General features: G+C 41.6%; 1 protein-coding gene across 1 annotated transcript in view; it reads right to left on the reverse strand.

Moving 5' to 3' along the window:
- Positions 1–13,982: 13,982 nt before the first annotated feature.
- SOGA3 (SOGA family member 3) overlaps positions 13,983–18,409 on the reverse strand; it is a 40,393-nt gene continuing 35,966 nt past the window's right edge. The window contains exons 9-12 of the mRNA XM_015557790.1: positions 18,105–18,406; positions 17,742–17,746; positions 16,440–16,749; positions 13,983–14,323 (exon numbers count right to left, since the gene is read on the reverse strand). Of these exons, the coding sequence (XP_015413276.1) occupies positions 16,636–16,749; positions 17,742–17,746; positions 18,105–18,406 (421 nt within the window). The 3' untranslated portion in view covers positions 13,983–14,323; positions 16,440–16,635. The remainder of the gene's footprint in view (positions 14,324–16,439; positions 16,750–17,741; positions 17,747–18,104; positions 18,407–18,409) is intronic.

The raw sequence follows: 18,409 nt of genomic DNA on the forward strand, positions 1-18,409 counted from the left end.
AATATGTATTTCTGTGACTTGAAGTCCTGAAGCAGTGCTGACCTAGAGTCTCAATTTTATATTCAGAGTTCAAGCCCACCCCAAATGGGATTACTGCATTAATAAGACCCCAAAGTTGGTAAGTCAATCTAGGACTGGTATATTAGCAAGAAACCAAACTAAATCACACAAAAAATATGTTCATTATTTTACTTCAAGAAAAATGTAAAAGCAGCAACACTATTCTGAGAGCCAAATGGTAAAATGCAGCCATGCTCTCTTTCACTTCTAGTAGATTACAAATCAGAACCTTCTCTGGATGCTAAATAGAGAGAGTTAAAGAAAACATTCTGTGCAGCTTGCAGGGAAACCCTCGATCACATTAAACAGTACCTAAAATAATTAGATTTCTAGCATTTAGGGCATGTGTATTTAGGGTTTAGACATGTAATTTAAATATCAGATTAGGCCCAGTCAGCAATGCTCAGTGGTTAAGCACTGACCTCTGAACCAGGAGGTCAAGATTGGATTCCCGTCAGGGCACATACCCAGATTTTGCCGCTCGATCCCCAGTGCGGGGCATGCAAGAAGCAGCCAATCAATGATTCTCTCTCATCATTGATGTTTCTTTCTCTCTCTCTCCCTCTCTTAAATCAATAAAAATATATTTTAAAAATACCAGATTAATAGCTCTGTTACAAGTCATCTAAAATTTCTGAGATTTAGTTTATATCCATTAAAATGGGGCTAATTCACAGGATTGTTCTAAAGATTAAATGACGTAGGAAATGTGTAGTAGTTTGAGAAATTTAAAATTTTTTCCTTATTTTTTGCTTTAAAAATCTTGCTCTGGCTTTCACTGAAAAATTTTTTATTAATGAAGTCATATAGTACATGTTTAATGGGTAGAGAAGTATGTTTAAAATGTTTGAATCTCAGTCTAAGAAAATCGTGCCTATAAGAAACCTAACTCTTCAGGTTTCTAGGCCATGACCAATAGGTCTCACCTTAGCAGGTGGCACTTTATGCTAATGATAAGCAATGTTCCCAAGAGTTAATAGCTGCCTGGGTGCTGGAATTGTGGGCTGAAGCCAACATACCCACGCAGCACGCACATTTCATTGAACAGAAGACGGCTGCATGTCATAGCGCAAATATAAGATAAACATTGACGCCTAATTTAAATCTTTGTCAAACTGTTCTGAACACGCATATCTGAGTGGTGAACTGTTCCAAGCATGTACTGTCTGAGTTACTATCTAGCAATGAACCATAATAGACTAATAAGGATAAAAATGTTAGTGCTACCCACAGCACTCCACCTTCAAAAACACCCTAATAATATTGGGATCTGTATTATTGCTTTTTTCTCAAACAATTTGCTACAGATCTTGCATCATTTTTACCTATTTCTGTGGCACATTACCCTGACTAATGCACTGAAGAAGAAGAAGTAACTTCATATTTAACTATTAAAGATTTATCCAAGTAGCCATGCTTTCCTTCTAACCTCATTTTCCACCCTCTCACATCCTTCCTTCCTTTTTCCACCCTCTACACCTATAAGCCAATGACCTTAAGTACCCGCCATAGCAAATATAAGCTGACCCCAACCAAATACATCAATGAAGACCTAATAAAATGAAGACAGTAAAGAATATACAGAATTTTGGTTTCTGTTTTAGTGAATCTGTCACTGGTTTTGATCACGTGGTAATCTTTTAGGTTCATTTAAGCTATGCACAGGACATGCAGTGATTATTTTCAGAGTCTAGCAGACCGCCTGAAAGCTGTATGTAATCAACCGTGAGCTTAAACTATCTTGCTTACTAGCAGGTATTTAACATTGGGAGTTCTGAGGAAGCGTGGGGTGGCTTAAGACATTAAGAGAGCGTGGCACATTTAACCCAAATCATAGGAAGGGGGCAGACTAATTTCAAACCACCTGGAAAAGATGTGTTCTGAGAGTCTGTGTTTCATCCTGGTGATCTCTAAACACTGGCATTGTTCAGAAGTCACCATAAAGTTGCTCCTACAATTAGATGGCAAGTGGCTTCAACTTTTCTTTCTAGTCCCAAGTCTCCCTGAACCACTTGCAGACCAGGGTTAAAAGGTGACACGCCCTTTTCTCTTTCACCCAACTGAAGATCATCCAGGCAAACGCTAAGTCAGGTTGCTCCTGGTAGGAGGCCGACACATGGACCTAGATGCATGTTTCCAAAGCAGACATAATTCTGCACTCCATCGCAGAGAGCCAAACTCATCACTTACTATGGAGAAGGGCCAGTCTACAAAGCTTCCCAGAGCCAGAACAATTCTTAGCGCCAGGAAATGTAATGGTTATGGAGCAAAAACAAGCCTTAGAAAGAAAATTCCTATAGAGCAGTATGTGCGCCAATGCTGGGGGGAGGATTTCTCTTGCCCTCTTAGCATCTGTCTTATAAATGTCAAATGTAATATGGTCGAACAGAGTGCTATCAGCTCTAAAAATAAAGTGTGGGGCATAGAGTTTTGAGGATCAAGTGAGCAAGAGAGAGAGAGAGAAAAAAAAGCCTTAGGATCATAGCAGGTGTTTGATAAATGCCTGTTTCTTAGTTTCTTCTTTCTATCCCTTTCTCCCTCTGTCTTTTTCTTGTCTTCCCTCCCTCGCTCTTTTCTTCCCTTCATCTATCCCTCTCTCTGTTTTTTTCCCCCTAAAATAAAATTGATGGGTTTGATCTTTATTTAATTAGATAATTGATAGAAGCAAGTCTAATGTGTGAACTCTCGTATTTTCAATACTTTTCCTGTGAACTCAGTCGTCTTCTAGTATTTCAAGGATTCATGGGAGGTTAAAAGTTTAGAAAAAAATTTTATTAGTAAATATTTGAATAAACAAATCTTCTATAAAGCTGCTTTTGTTATTATTCTCCTTAAATATGTATTTTATAAAAATCCAACTAATGAGGCAACTTTGTAGGAACATAATGTTCTATAATGAGAAGTTATGGGATAGAGTGGTTCACCAGATTCAAACACTCAATTTCAGTGTCCAACTGAGGCCAATAGAAAAGTTCTCTTTGTCCCTTATTGTCACTCTCTTTCGCCCACGGATATTGGCATCTATGTGGGAGAGAAGGAAGGATTTCTACTATGTGTAACCCTCCTTATTTCATTTCATTCCTCCCAGAATTTCATTCAGAATGAAAATTTATTATTAGGGCAAATGTACAAGAGTAGAGTGAGCTGCACTACTTAGTCATGCACAGGCTCTTCCCCCAACCACTCTAAGACAGCATTACATAATCCATTCAAGCTACACCCCCTCCCCAAGGCTGCAAGCCAGAGTTGCAGAGCTGTGCGTGGGTTGCATAAGTAGGGTGATGGGAGGGAAATAGTTCTGTTAACCTTCCGGCCCTGTGCTAAGACTAACACAGGAATCTCACGATAAATCATTTTCATTTCTTAAATTAGCCTCAACTGGCCATGGTACCACTTCTTTGTCTGAGGGCAGCTCCATCCCTGCTCCTCCTGGTCATCACTACCATTTCAGCTTCCCCAGTGGAAACTGCACGGTAGCCACGCAAATGAAACAGTGTTAGAGAACTTGACTCCAATGCTCCTCTCTCCTGAGATTTTCGTTTGGAGTATTTGTTCCTTGCTCTCCCATTTCCTCTTTCTAAACATGTTACTTTTCATATCGTGGATGATGTTTTCATTGTAGGAGCTTACAAATTCCAATAGCAATACCACACACAGTAGGTACCGTCAATCTCACAATTCCTACAATCATTTGCACGGGGGGGTTGCTCAGTTTCCTCTTAGCTTTGAGGGATGAGAAATTCCCTCGTCAATACCCATCAGAGTAATGCACCACTTACCTTGAAGATTCTCTAGCCCTATATCTCCAGGCCATTATAAATCGCTTGCGTCATTTCAGCTAACAGACCTTGTTCCACCCAGATTGTTCACTGGCAAATGCATCTTTCCAAAGACAGCCACAATTTGATTTTGTTACAGGGCAAAGGGGAATAATTTTTCTTGCTGTTTCAACATGTTCCTTGTGTTCCAATAAGGTCAAAGAGATACTACCACATGCAATTCTGAAGTAATTAATTTTGCCTTCTCATTTTATGATCTTTTCCCCTTCCTTGTTTTCTCTCCAGTTATATACTCAAACTACAAAACATCCAAGATATAGGTGTAGTAATTTTACATCTCTCATAAAATAAAGCTTTGAAAGAAACTGTTGGCTTCGTTGGGTACACAAATATCTAAAATTAACCCACTTCAACAGAACATGTGGTGGTAAGGTTCCTACCTAACCACAGATTAACCCCTTATGCATGGCACATTCTTCAACTCAAATTACAGAAACACTTATCATGCAGTGAGCAAACCATCATCTTGGATGAAACTACATTTATTTATTATGTTTCATTGCAATTTGTGAGCTTTCCTTGGCAAATGGTAAAAAAAAAAACAAAAAAAAAACTTCACCCTACTGAAAATAGCATGCTAGTAAATAAAGTCAGTGGACTCCGTGGTAGGCAAGGTGCTATTCGAAGGACTGAGAGGCAGTGTTTGAAAAACAGTGTCAGAGCGGATGGCACTGTCAGTCCAGACTTGGGAAATCCGCTCACAGCAGCTGAAGCCGCTGTTACCCGGGAGTCAGTAAAATCCGTTATGAACCCCGCCCCACTGTCTTTACGGCCAGACACAGACACTGAAACAGGCAGATGTGGAAATCAGCCTCCACGTCCACAGTATCCATAGTTTCAAACATGTCAACATAGCTTCACATAGACCCTTTATATTTTGCCAGAATTAGTCACTGGCTTTCAAACTGCCAGAAAGACACATACCTTCTTGCTCTGGGGAGGAATCCTATGGATGTTCGGCCACTGGCCACTCTGGCAGTGGAAGGATAGCTAGTTGTTTTAGAGAGGAAAGTCTCCGCTTGGTGAAGCTTGCTTCTTTGCAAGAAATGGAAAGGCAAAGGAAGTCCAACCATTCAACAGAACGGTACTGACAAGTCCCTCTGAAACCTTCAGCACTTTCACAAATCAAAAAGCTGCTCCGCTCAGTCTCACAGCAGCAGCCTGGACTCCTGTGACGTCAGTGACTAGGGGGGGTGGGGGGTGGTAGAGGGGCTGGCCTCTGGGCCACCTCTTCCAACCAGAGCTCTGTAACTTTAGAGCAGCTCCTTCTCTGGGTAAACAACTCCAGGTCCAGGACATTTTTAGCTTTTATAATGGAGCTCAGTATTTTCAAACTTGCCAGAAGAGCTGGTGGTAATTTCACACGATGACAATGGCCAATTTTAGATTCCTTTTATTTGGGAGATTCAACTCTTTTTTTAATAAGCAAGAATTATCTCCTTGCATGCCTCTCTCTTCCCCCTTTTCGGCTAGCATCAGAATGTGGATGCGGTAGAACATGTGTAGCAATGAGACACACACACGATCTCAAGAGATTTTTGAAAATGCATCTAATTTATATCTTTAAATAAAGTAGAAACGGGACACGTTTAAAGACCCACGCCCCAGCTCCTTGTGACCCTATGAGAGCATGCTGCCTGTGTCTACAGTGATAGTGCTGGCTTTCTGCTAGAGGAAATTAAAGCCCCTGGGAAAAGATGATACTTATTCCTGGAGGAAAAGAGCCAATGAGATACCCACGTGCTGTTTTCAACTGCCGTGTGCTGCAGCCCAGGGCTATGGCAAGGCTCCCTAAACTGTGACCAAATGGGTGAGCCCTGGAAATGTTAGGAAACCTTGCTTCCCCAGCAACATTCCCAGGTTGTGTGAGAACTCGTATGTCCACGCATCTGCTCATATTTGGTTTAACTGACTTAAGGAAAGTGTCTACTCTAGACCAATCTGGTGTCCAATTTAGCAAATAAGCTAGATAACGGTTTCAGTCATAAGGCCTTATCCTCAAGCCTGTATGGTTCTTCACTTTCTCATGATTTTTGCCTGTTTCCAGGTAAATATTTGCTGGAGAACTAAAAAGTTTAATAATAGCAACCTGCTCATAGTAGGTCTTTAGCATATGGAGGACAATGGAATGAAATCATGCTCTGTGTTTTGAAAGCCTGGTATCATAATCTCAAAAGCAATAACAGCAATAATAGTTCTAATAGTGCCTACCCATGGAGAGACCGCTGTTGGCAAGGCTCTGTGCTAAGTACTTTGAATTTATCTTTCTTATCTACCTCTCCACAGCTCGGAGAGGTAAGGAGTCATGCCTAAACTCATAGAAACATGCTTATGAGAAAGAGGGGCTTGGACCCAGTTTCTCCAACAGGAGATCCTGGAATTCTGTCACGGAGATCTTGGTTTCACCACTTATCTGTGTGAAATGTGAGTTTCAGCTTCTTCCATGAAGGGATAATCGTATGTCCTTTATGAGTTTGCTGTAAAAGTATGAGAGATGCTTATAGTGTGAGGCATACAAGAAATGTCAGCTCATTTCTGCCTACATGCTTATGAGCACAGGAGGAAGATCTTGGTGTGTGTGTGTGTGTGTGTGTGTGTGTGTGTTGCCCTAAGAGAGCATCTATACAGAATTATCTAGTATCATTCCCGCTTACCCACTCCAAACCTCTTAATTTCCATGTGTCCTTTGTAAATCAAATTAAGAATATTTTCTGAATCTGATTAGAAAACCTGAAACACTAATTCGAAAGAATATATGCACCCTTATGCTCATTGCAGCATTATCTACAATAGCCAAGATTTAGAAGCAGCCCAAATGTCTATAAATGGATAAAAAAGCTGAGGTATATTTACACAATGGAATACTACTTGGCTGTAAAAAAAAAAAGAAGGAAATCTTACCCTTTGCAACAGCATGGATGGACCTGGAGAGCATTATGCTAAGTAAAATAAGCCAGTGAAAGAAAGACAAGTACCATATGATTTCACTCATATGTGGAATCTAATGAACAAAATGAACTAACAAGCAAAAGAGACAGAATCATAGAGATCAGGCTCTCCAGGGAAGGAGCTGGCTAGGGGGGATGGTGGGATAGAGGGGGGTGAGGGGAGAGAGAGAGAGAGAGAGAACTCATGGATCCAGACACATCAGTGTGGTGATGGCCAGGGGGAGGTGGGTGGGAGGAGTTGGGGGAGGAGGGGATAGGGGGGATAAATGATGATGGCTGGAGACTTGACTTGGTGTAGTGAATGCACAATATAGCATACAGATGATGTGGTGTAGAATTGTGTACCTGAAACCTGTATAATTTTGTTAACTAATTCACCCCACTAAATTCAATAGAAAAAGAATTTCAGATAATATGTGGTTAAGTTATAGAAGAAATTACGTTGCCTATACACTCCATACTATCACTCAATAGTACCTATGCCAATGCCCCTTCTCATGGATGTACCAGCAATTATTTATTGCAGGTGCTTCATCTGCTTCTTGTCATGGTAAAGCTGAACTTAAATTACATATACCATAAAAAACTAAGGAAAGACTTTGACAATTTCATGCCAAGTCCATCACTTCTTATAGTATCAACCAACCCTCTGTTATAACTTTTCATGTGTATTAGCTAAAATCTCCATGCTGTGTTTCATACTCAAAAGAAACAAACAACACAGGTGATAGCATACGTAGGCAGTACATATTCCGCACAGGTTTCTTTTTAACCTTTCCACTAAAAACTTTGTTTGAAGAAAAGTTTGCTGTAGGATAGGGAAAAGTTTCTGCTGCCATGTCCATGAAATTGCTGGATTGAAAGACTGATGCTGGTGCACTCAGCCCTACAGCGCTGCTCAGACATTCTGAAGTGCTGGACACTGTCAAGCCGGTGACCGAACAGCTGAAAACCATTTGGGAAAAAAAATGCAATTTGTTGTATAATCCAGGCTAACTTTAAACCATTTCAATATTTAAACCTTCAAATATAAAATTGATCCAAATCATTGCTCTAGGTATTGCAGAGAATTTGGAGAAATCATTCATATCAAACAGACTGCTCCTATTCCGATTCCTTACACATATTTAAGAAGTGTGTGTAGTACTTAATGTAAAGTAAATGCAGAAACCGAAGCTGCTGTCAAGACACAAACAAGAAAATCCTAGAAAGGATTTGAAGAGATTGATATGAGTGCGATAGAAAGCCACGGACTAGAACATTCTGAAAAGAGTGGCAGAGGAGCACTGAGCGCACCCGTGTTGCAGGCAGGCGTTTCCAGACTGACGGAACTTGACAGCCAGAAAGACCTCTGGAACCATCTAGTCAACCTTCTCGCTTTACAGCCGAGGAAAGCGGCTCTGATGTTGAGTCACGTGCTCAAGGTCAGAGAGCCATCTACTAGCCACGCCAGGATCAGAATCCAGGTCTTCTCCTTCCCGGTGGATGCCTTGGCGTTTGCAATTCCAAGGCATTCAAGGGAAGGGAGCAGAAGCCAGGGAGAGGAGTTTGGGGGGTGGAAGGTTGGTTTCTGGCTTTGCCACATTTTAAATTCAGCTTTCCTATTAGTCCAAACGAGGACGGCGCGACTCCAGCTCCCAAGTGTAACACAGGAGTCACAGAGCAGAGTATTTATCTCGAGGACTACTTACTGAAAGAGGCTTGTGTCCTCAGAGCATATAAATCCTAGGTCAAAACACAAGAACAAAAGGACTTTCACTCAGTGGTTGGAAAAAATCTGGGGATAAAAAAAAAAACAAGTTTTGCCTTTGGCATGCCAGTCCACACTTACTTTCTAGGTTTTTGTCTGCAGGGTGATCTTGACACATCACAAAGCAATTACCTGTTTAATCTTTTTATGATGACAACCCTAGCTGGGTATGAGACTGGCTGGCTTCTGACTTCTTGCTTGCATAGTTGTTCAGTCCCCTTTTCCTATTCTTTTTAAACATGTTTAGCAGAAAAAGGGCAATTGTATTTCTATTTTCACCAGCCAGGAGATAGAAAAAATAGAAAAGTGAGGACTTGGAAAAACTGGACTCATTTTTATGAATATTAAAATTTAGAGGCTGCTATACGTGATGCACTTAAAATAATCCTTCCTTCTAGAATCATGTTGCCCTTTTGCAATTTCAAAGTACTTTAGGGTTCATGACCTCAGTTGTTTAGAACGCTCTAGAACAGCGGTTCTCAACCCGTGGGTCGCGACCCCTTTGGCGGTCGAACGACCCTTTCACAGGGTTCACCTAAGACCATCCTGCATATCAGATATTTACATTACGATTCATAACAGTAGCAACATTACAGTTATGAAGTAACAATGAAAATAATTTTATGGTTGGGTCACAACATGAGGAACTGTATTTAAAGGGCCAGAAGGTTGAGAACCACTGCCTAGAATCTTAAATTATCCTCCATTTCTAAGGGGAGGCCTTTGGCACTGCAATGAACATTGCAGTTAATAAAAATCTGTAAGCACCAGCTCTGTGCCAGGTGTCATTAGATCCTGAGGACTGGAAGAAGACAGGTCCTTGTCCTCACCAAGGTCGGTCCCCTCAGAAGATCCCCGAGTACAACCTGTAGCGTGACCACCCACATCCTGAGTAACTCACTGCCTTGAAATCAGTCCATAAACTAACGTGGAGAGCCTTCCCCGGTGGTCCCATAGCATTCCTCCAAGAGGGCCACCGTTTAGCATTCCTCCCAGCCTCTGCAGCACACCACAGTCCCTCGGAATTATGCTGAAAGTCACTGAAGCTGTTAACTTTCCCCCTGACTTTCTGAATGAGACCATCCAAGGGTGAGGACTGGGTTTCTTAGTTTCTATAAAGTTCCACACCTGGTTCTGTCCAGTTTGGTCCTGTGTCATTCTGAGTCCTAGAATGGCAGAGGGTGGACTCTGTGCTATAAAAAGTAGTATAAATGTGATCCTTTTAAGAATCTGGTTTGGGTTATGAAATCCTGAGAGTCACACACAGAGCAGTTGTGACCCATGAAAGCTACATATTTAGATGCTGTTTTTCAGCTAATGTGCTATTGTCCCAGTGCCGGGTGCTTGTCCCCGGGAATCACGAGATACTGGCGGAGGGCTGGTGACACGTCAACAGGTTTTCTTAGTCAAGCCCATCTGCCACGGGGCTATGTTCAGGAATTTCCAGATGACAGGAATATTCAAAAGAAACAGTTTCAAAACTGTGCCCTTTTTAAGAACTTATGTGTACTCTGAAGAAATAAAACATTTTAGAAATGTGGGCTATTTAAAACTAGAGTTTTTATAAAGGGGTTTCAAATGTGTTTTTAGCATCTCATTATATTATTTCCAGATGCTTGACTTGAGAGATGTGGACAACGTTGACAACAAAATGTAAATAATATGGGGACTGTTCTTCGGCTGCATTTTATTCCAGAAAAGAGCCTTGGGAACGCCTATCCACCACAAGGGGGCCACCCTGAGTCACATCTCTCAGGAAGTTCTAGCAGTAAGCAGGAGAGGCCATTTAGTGAGTATAAATTATGGAAGGACACAGGAATTAATCCCTAATCTCTTTCACTCCCCATCCCTAAGGAGTTGCTAGCCCAACTATATCTTCTACCAGAAATGTTCGATTATGTGCCATTAGGTGATAGCATAATATTTTCAGTAATCGGCCAATGAAATGCCCTCGACAGAGGATGCAGTCACACCGTGGCACAGAAAAGAACAGCTAGCATACGGAAAGGACCGGGAAAAACATGTCAATATAGGCAAGCTTTCATCAGAGCTCAGGAAAAGGATCTGTTCTGTTCACGGGGCATGGGGTGGGCAGGGAGGGGAGGTCAGAATGAAGAATCACATGAGTGGGTGCTGGGTTTTGAGGGTTTGACGTGGCATCACAATGTGAGAGGCTCAGGCAGAAAGAAGATCTGGAGATGAGGGTACAGGAGGGAGCTCAAAGCCACACCCCCATGGAGCCTGGGACCCACTCTGATCAGAGGACCTCAGAGCCCGCCAGGCCCAACTCCACACCTAGGGCTCTCAGTGCAGCTGCATGAAGCTGCAAACACAATACCTTAATGGCTGTCCTGGCCCTTATTCTATATTCTTCTGTTGTGGCTGTCATTGAAATGTTTTGAACAGTAGGAGTCCTACAACTTCTTTCTTCCTTATCCAACACATTACATTCCCTCTAAAATGAGGAGCATGGCCAGGGACATACATTTCTCCTCCGGGAGGCTTTCTCACTTGATTTGTGAGGTCCAAAGCTGGGCATGCCCACTTTTTCTTCAATGATCTTTGGCCACTTCACTTGTGTTTTTTTTCCACATAAGGAGTCTAAGCAGTTAGGGTAACGTTAACACTCTCCGTGCAGCGCCCCTCGGACCTCTGCTGAGACACATTTCCTTTCAGGCAAAGGAGCTCAGATTCCTAGGAGTCACCTAGAAATCCAGAATAAATTAATTTTGCTGACATGTTAAACTCTCCATCTGAAGTTCTAAATGACTGATGTAGGCTGACATGTAGGATGTTCTACTTAAAATGTCTAACTCTGGCCCGGCTGGTGTGACTCAGTGGTTAAACGCCGTCCCATGCACCCCAAGAGGTCCCTGGTTTGATTCCCAGTCAGGGCACATGCCTGGATTTCAGGCTCAATCCCCAGTAGGAGGCAGCTGACCAACGTTCTCTCTCATGGATGTTTCTATCTCTCTCTCCCTTTCTCTTTTTCTAAAAAGAAGTATCAATAAAAACATATTTTAAAAAAATAAAATGTCTAACTCTGTTTTATCTGTCCAGGAGTCAATGATACAGAAGGAGTGGCATGAACTGTGCAAAAATTGCACACATTCACGAAAAATAAGAAAGGGGCTTCTAAACTAGACACTAAGCTGAGCTTTCTGATTTTAAGAAAGAAAAGACTCCATACGATATTGTTTTAAGCTCTTAAATTCTCTTCCTTTATTAAGTCATTTGAGGCAAGTGGGAAATGGATGAGTTTCCCTCTGACCCTCATGCCCTCTGAAGTTTCAAAGGCCTAGGCTAACACAGGTGCCTTCGACAGGAATTTAAAGAGCCGACTTGCTGACTTGGAAGGCACATGACGTTGGACAACCTCCGAAAGGTTCGAATGTGGCCAGCCAGCCTTCAAAAATCACTTAGACATTTTGTTTGTTAACGTAGATTCTATTACAGCTCAACTCCTAACACTCAGAAGAGACTACAGAAAAGCCACGCGCTCAGCACTGCTAACCCCCAGAGCTTCGTCAAGGAGTGTGCAGCGCAGAAGAGCTTCCTGAAGACCCGGGCTCCCTTTGCCATTTTGGGAAATGAGTCTGTGTTCTAAGCTTTTCTGAAAGGTTCTCGTTTTTTTCAAGTGTGCAATCTTCCAGTTCACTGTTTATCTAACAAACATTTTGGTATAAGAGAAAGCTTTTAATTAATTCATATATCTAAAAATGTGCCGATAATTTAAAAGAATCAAGAGAAAAGCAAAATCATATAAACTGGGCTTGAAACACCCTAAACAGGAATTGTGGTGTAGCCAACATTCAAAGAAACATTCTAACACACAAGTCAATAAAGCTACATGAATATTTTTGAAAAGGCTGAATAATTGCTAGAAACTACTGCTATCCAGGGTGTCCCCAAAAATGTATACACACAATTTGAATAATCATAAAGGCAGTGTTTATTAAATTACATTTCATTTTCAAAGTTGAACTATCAGCTGTTAAAGTGTATGTACATTTTTGGGGATACCCTGTATATTCTTATGTCATAAATTTTATAAGTTTATAAAATCATGCAATTTTATTTTCAAATGTTGGATTTTGATGGTACCCTATTGTGATAAATAGCTAATTGTGATTAAAAAAAACCTCAAACAACTATGAGCTAAAAAAAAAACTTTTCTAATTCTCACAATGAAACTGAATAACCAGGAAATGTCAATACCTTCAAGCTTATTAAACATAAACCTGAGATACAAATGGGGCTCTTTAGCACAACACAGCCTGGTTTACACTGGACTGTGACAGGTGGAGATTTCCAAAGTCGCTCCTTACTTTTGAGAGGCGAGTGTTGTTACACTTGCTGCTCCTATTCTCTGATCAAGTGAGGCTTTAAGTGCCGTACTTGAAAGTTGTTCCTGATGGTGTTCTAACAACTACCCATAACTCCACGAGGACAGCTGCAGAGTTATTTTTAAACGGAACTGAATAGTTTAGAGTGAGTGAGCAGAGAAGGTGTGAACTGAAACGTATTACGTTACATGGAAAGGACCGTTAGAGATTCAGTGATTCTGCAGACACTTCCAGAATGGCCAACGTTTAAAGTAGCTACCACCACATCCTCCTCTCCCAACTGATCAACACAAGAGTATTGAGAAATACTGAGTATGCTACCACATTTAGTACAGTCACTACGAAGGATTTCCTACATGTCCAGACCATAAAGCTTTCTTACTCTGTGTGCGTTTCCCTCTGAAATTCCACAAGGAGGCTGTCCAGAGTACCAGGACCTACTCAGGAAATGTTAAGTTTCATCCAAATGTGTATGCAATCGCTTCACCTTTAAAAGCTCAATCAAAATTACAAACAGAATAAAACTTTCATTAGACTTAACTGGTGTATAACTATGGGTTAAGCAGCAGTGTCTTCACAAATACTGTTTCCGAATTGTCCCAAGTCCCAGGAGTTCATTGAACAGTCAACTTTTCTCACTTTTTGGTATTTTCCTCCACCACTTTTTTCTTCAATCCTCACACTCAATTAGGGTATCTGACCCACCACATTACTTTACCAGATGAAAATGGGCTGTGGTTCTATAAGAACAGAGCGACAAACACTGCATGAGTGTTTGAGGTTAAGGCTGAGCTACCAAAATGACATTCCAAACTTCACTGGCAGCTGATTAAACAACCGTATCCCACTCCACCACGCAAACTGAAGTGAAGGTTGGGGGATGCAGGCCAATACACATTCCAGGCTCAGCACTGAGTTTCCCTTTGTTTTATGAGTTTGAGTTAGTTATGCTTAAAAATAGTCAACTGCATTTTTTTTTTCTTAAATTAGGCCAAATTACAAAGACACTCCTTCCCACACCCAAGAATGTGCACGCAAGGACATTTTCTACAATAAGACTGGTTTGTTTGAATTTATTTTCAATGTGATGTTTAAATAGCACAGCTTCAAAGTGCAAATAGGGGAGGATTCTTTGTCTAAATCATTCAGGGATTTTGTTCTCCTGATGAACAAAGAAGCCTGGGTGTTCCTGTTTTAGAACACGCTTTACACAATAAAGATACTGTCATAGAAGTGACAGGATGAAAGGGGAGAGGACGAAGATACCGGGAATTCTTTCTGAGGTTCTGGGGACTGTCTTTGTTCACTTCTCTTCGCAAGCCTGTGGCCAGTGATGCAGGGAAAGGACGCTCACTGGACCCCGGATGTCTACAGAGCAGCCTGACGTTCCAGGGAGAGGAAGGCAAGGGACAAGGTCACTGCATGCTGCTGGCTGATTGCCGAGGCCATCTCCTAACAACTAACCCCCAGCAGGGGCAGTCCGCTCAGTCAGAAGCAGGTCTGAATGCCCTGACGCTGGTGCCTCACTCACTGTACACGTCGGTGCGGTAGAGGTGTGTGCACACGCAGGCACAATCGGGAAGCCAGCTATGCAGTGGGTGGGGCAGAGTTGGAAAGGGCTTGCCTGGACTTTTACTATACAGAAAAATTGCCTCCCTGACTTCAAATGAGCTGTCAGAGTGACCCCCAACCCCCAGAATCTGTGAGCAGCAGCGAAGTGAGTCCTGTTTCTCTCCCCAACATCTTATTGGGGTTCCCTAGATAGAGGGCCTGGATAGAGTCTAAGTTTCCCATGAAATTCTCCTAGAAAACCAATACCTTAGGAGCACATAGGTAAGATTAATGCCACCACTGCCCGGACGACCTAAAGTCCCCATAAGAGACCTGAAGATGAGGCTGGCATTTCAGTTAGCCTAGACCTCCCTTGGCGAGCCAATCCTTCCTAATTCTGGTCACAAGATACTACTGAGGTATCTGCACTATCCCTGCATGTATTTATGGCATCATCCCATCCAAGAATGCCTAAGAATTTTGTTGTATATGTGTGTTTTTCTTGTGTTTTCTTTTTTAGGAAAATCTAACATGCTATTAGGAGTCCAATAAACAATAAATTATAACCACAGGCCTTTTTTTGCAATTCAATACAGTACATGTTAGAATTAGCTGTTTGCGTGTCTGTCCTGCTCTTTCAACCAACTGAAGGCTCTAAAAGAGTGGAAACTGAATCTCACTTTCCTCTGTACTGAACAGAGCAGATATCTCAAAATGTTTGCTTCATCCTCCCATCTCTTGAGTATGCGCTTTATCTGGATTTGGAGGGCAGAGTCAGTTGGCATCCATCATTCCAGGTGGATTTGTGGGATATCATATCCTCATTTTTAACAAACAAGAGGAGCTTTGTGTCAGAGATGGCTTAATGACAAAGAGGTGTATTGGTAAGGTGTGGTGTACAGGGGAGGCGGAGGGGGGGGTCATTCTGAGGCTTTCATTCAGTGTGCACACGCACTTCCATCTCCGTGTGTGCACGTGTGACTTTGTACACACACAATATTCATCTTGGTTCTCCTTTCTGTCATATATTATTCCTACTTGTCTTCTCTGATTTAGTTGGTTTAGTTTGACTACAGATTTTCATATTCACCAACCAATCTGAGAGTATTTCCAAATATGTGTCTTCAATGAGCATTGTGACTTCTGAATAGCCAGTGGTACAGGTGCAGCCCACCTTTCCACTGGGTAAATGCACAACGAGATGGACTGATAAGGCCTTTGGGTACATGGAGCCAATTCAGATAGGAGGGGAAGGGGGCTTAGGTTCAACATAGAAAGTTTATGTCTAGAGAGTAATGCCTACTGGAACTATATACTACTAGTTGTGGTTTGTGGTTTAATAAAATTCTAGAGAATGACTGTATAGTTCCTATTCAAAACATTTCACATATTATAATTCTAGCATATTTCCTGCTCCGGAAGCAGTTCTGTGTAACAATCTATTATAGAGGACAGGACTTCAAGCAACAAATTTGATTAGCAACATATGGCTCAAAGTATAATAGTTTGGTTGAAAGATGGCCAAAGCAGTAGGATGGAAATAATTATTTTCTCAATGAACTAAGACCTAATCCACACATATATTTCAAAACACATCTTTTTTTAACAGAACACCATCAACATTGCAAATAATTACTTAGTTTCTATGAGGGCCCCATTTCATTCATTCACCAAAATTTTCATATATATTATTGGATATCAAAATTATCCTGTTAGTCTGATGTAACTAGCAAAGCCTACGTATATTTTGAAAATGTAACCAACTTGTGAGTGAATGTCTAGCTTTTGAATTATCATTAGTCAGCTAATGAGAAAAACTGATTTGGCCAATTTTTATAGTCATTCTGCCAATTCTTTATCGAGAAGAATACAAATGAAGATGTAAAAGACAGAAGCACAAGTTAAAATGATTTATAATAAAAAAAAGTCACACTTACTTCCTTACCTGAAATATTTTAGTCCCTGGGCTTCTTACTGAATTTGGTAGTGGTGAGATGGGTCTTTTAAAGAAATTAAGCAGTCTTCAGTGTTTTTATAGCATTGGTTACTACAGAAATTATACTTCTTTTACTTCTTGTCTTGAAGGATGAACAAAATAAACAAACTGAAAATACTACAATGAATGATAAATGATGAAATATTTACAGTACAAAAAACAGCGTAAAAAGGAAGACAAGTTTAAATATTGTTGTGTAAGAAAGTGATGAAAATAATACAAGAATGAGGATAAGTAAAATGATAGGCTGGAACATCTGGGAAGGTAAATGCAAAGACAAAGAGAAGAATTAATAATAATTTTTAAAACTTACATTTATATCAACTCATCGAAGCATTCATTCAACTTCAGATAAAGCGGAACCCCCCTTATGCCTCTATTGACCAGATCTGAAAGCCTGTTATTATACCCAGTGCATTCTCTCGCTCTGATGTCTCCCTTGTTCCCAAGGGCACAGGTGAAAAACCACATGCTCACAGTACCCCAAAAAGCTTCAGCGAGGAAACCAGAAACCAATGTTTTGATACGATCAATAGAAGGAATAAGCCTCAACATTTAAACAATTCAACAAGTTTTATCATAAGACTATTTTGTTTTCTTTCCGGAGCAAAGCAGAGCAACATGCAAGATCAACAAGCAAGAGGGTTGCGATGTGCCTAGTTGTGACTAACAGGCAGTTAAATGTATGTCAGGCTGCTGTGTATAAAGTGGTTTTTAATTCAAACCTCTGGCGTGTCTTAAAAGCCATGCATGCTGTTGTGCTTCCACAGGTTCTCCAGTGGATAGGGGATACCAGGCTTGCCAGGGGTTGGGGGAGGGGGGGGACGCTGCCTGTTTTGCTTTCTGAATTATCTCTTAGGTGGTTCACTCTGACAAAACGCGTTGGTCTTTGGCCACCATACCTGGCTAGAGCAGCTCAGTCCAATTCATCAAGAGTGCCTCTACAATTTAGGATGAAGGAAAAATGCTCGTTTCCCCTGTTCGGGAATAGTTATTACTATTTCTCTGAATTAGCGTGGCAGTGAAGTTAAAAAATAACACTCCTTCCCCAGTCCTGAGATTCTCCACTGCAGAGCCCACAGTGGTATCTTCTAGAAGTAATGATTATGTCACCTCAACCTGTAAAGCAACAGCTGCCATGTGTTCCGTTTGGTCGGGCTCTAGACACAGTATCAGCTCTTTTCTCCGCCGGCTTCCGTATTTAACAGTACTTACGTATCAACTTAGTGACTTTACAAATATATATTTTAAACTCAATTTGAATCTTGGCTTGGAAATTTGCAAACCAACAACTGAAGATTCCTTATTAGGGATCTTCTTGCAGCTCGTTCTATTAGAATCGGTGGAATAATATTGTAAATGCTGACCTTTAATAATGAATAATAATAATAATCATTATTATTATAAATCTAACAAACCTTTTCTTTAATCTTTACACAAGAACGGGTGTGGGGGGCGCAGGAATAAAGTTTCCCTTTAAAAATCACAGAGGGGGAAATAGTGACTGGGAATGCGGCGATGAAAAGCTCAGGCCTGAAGAAGGGACAGTGTGAAAGAACAGGTGCGCCCAGTGGAGCCCAGCGCCGGGACTTCCCTAAAGCGGGGCGTGGGGGTCAGATATGGGTTCCTCGGCACCACGGTCGTCCGCGGACTTGGGCACCTCCAGGCGGTCGATGAAGGTCTGCAGCTCCTTGCGGAAGGCCTTCATCTGCGCGTTGATGCGGTAGAGCAGCTCGTGCTCCCGGATGCGGCTGCCGTCGTCCTCCTCGTCCATCAGTCCGAACAGGTCCCCGTTGGCCACGTAGATGCGCGCCTCGGTGATGATGGTGCTCGTGTCGGCGATGAGCCGGTCGATGGTCTTGCCCAGGCGCTCGGCCTCGGAGCGGATGTCCTTCATCTGCTGCCGGTCGGAGAAGCTC

Source organism: Myotis davidii, unplaced genomic scaffold, assembly GCF_000327345.1.
Source record: "Myotis davidii unplaced genomic scaffold, ASM32734v1 scaffold147, whole genome shotgun sequence".
Lineage (NCBI taxonomy): Eukaryota > Metazoa > Chordata > Mammalia > Chiroptera > Vespertilionidae > Myotis > Myotis davidii.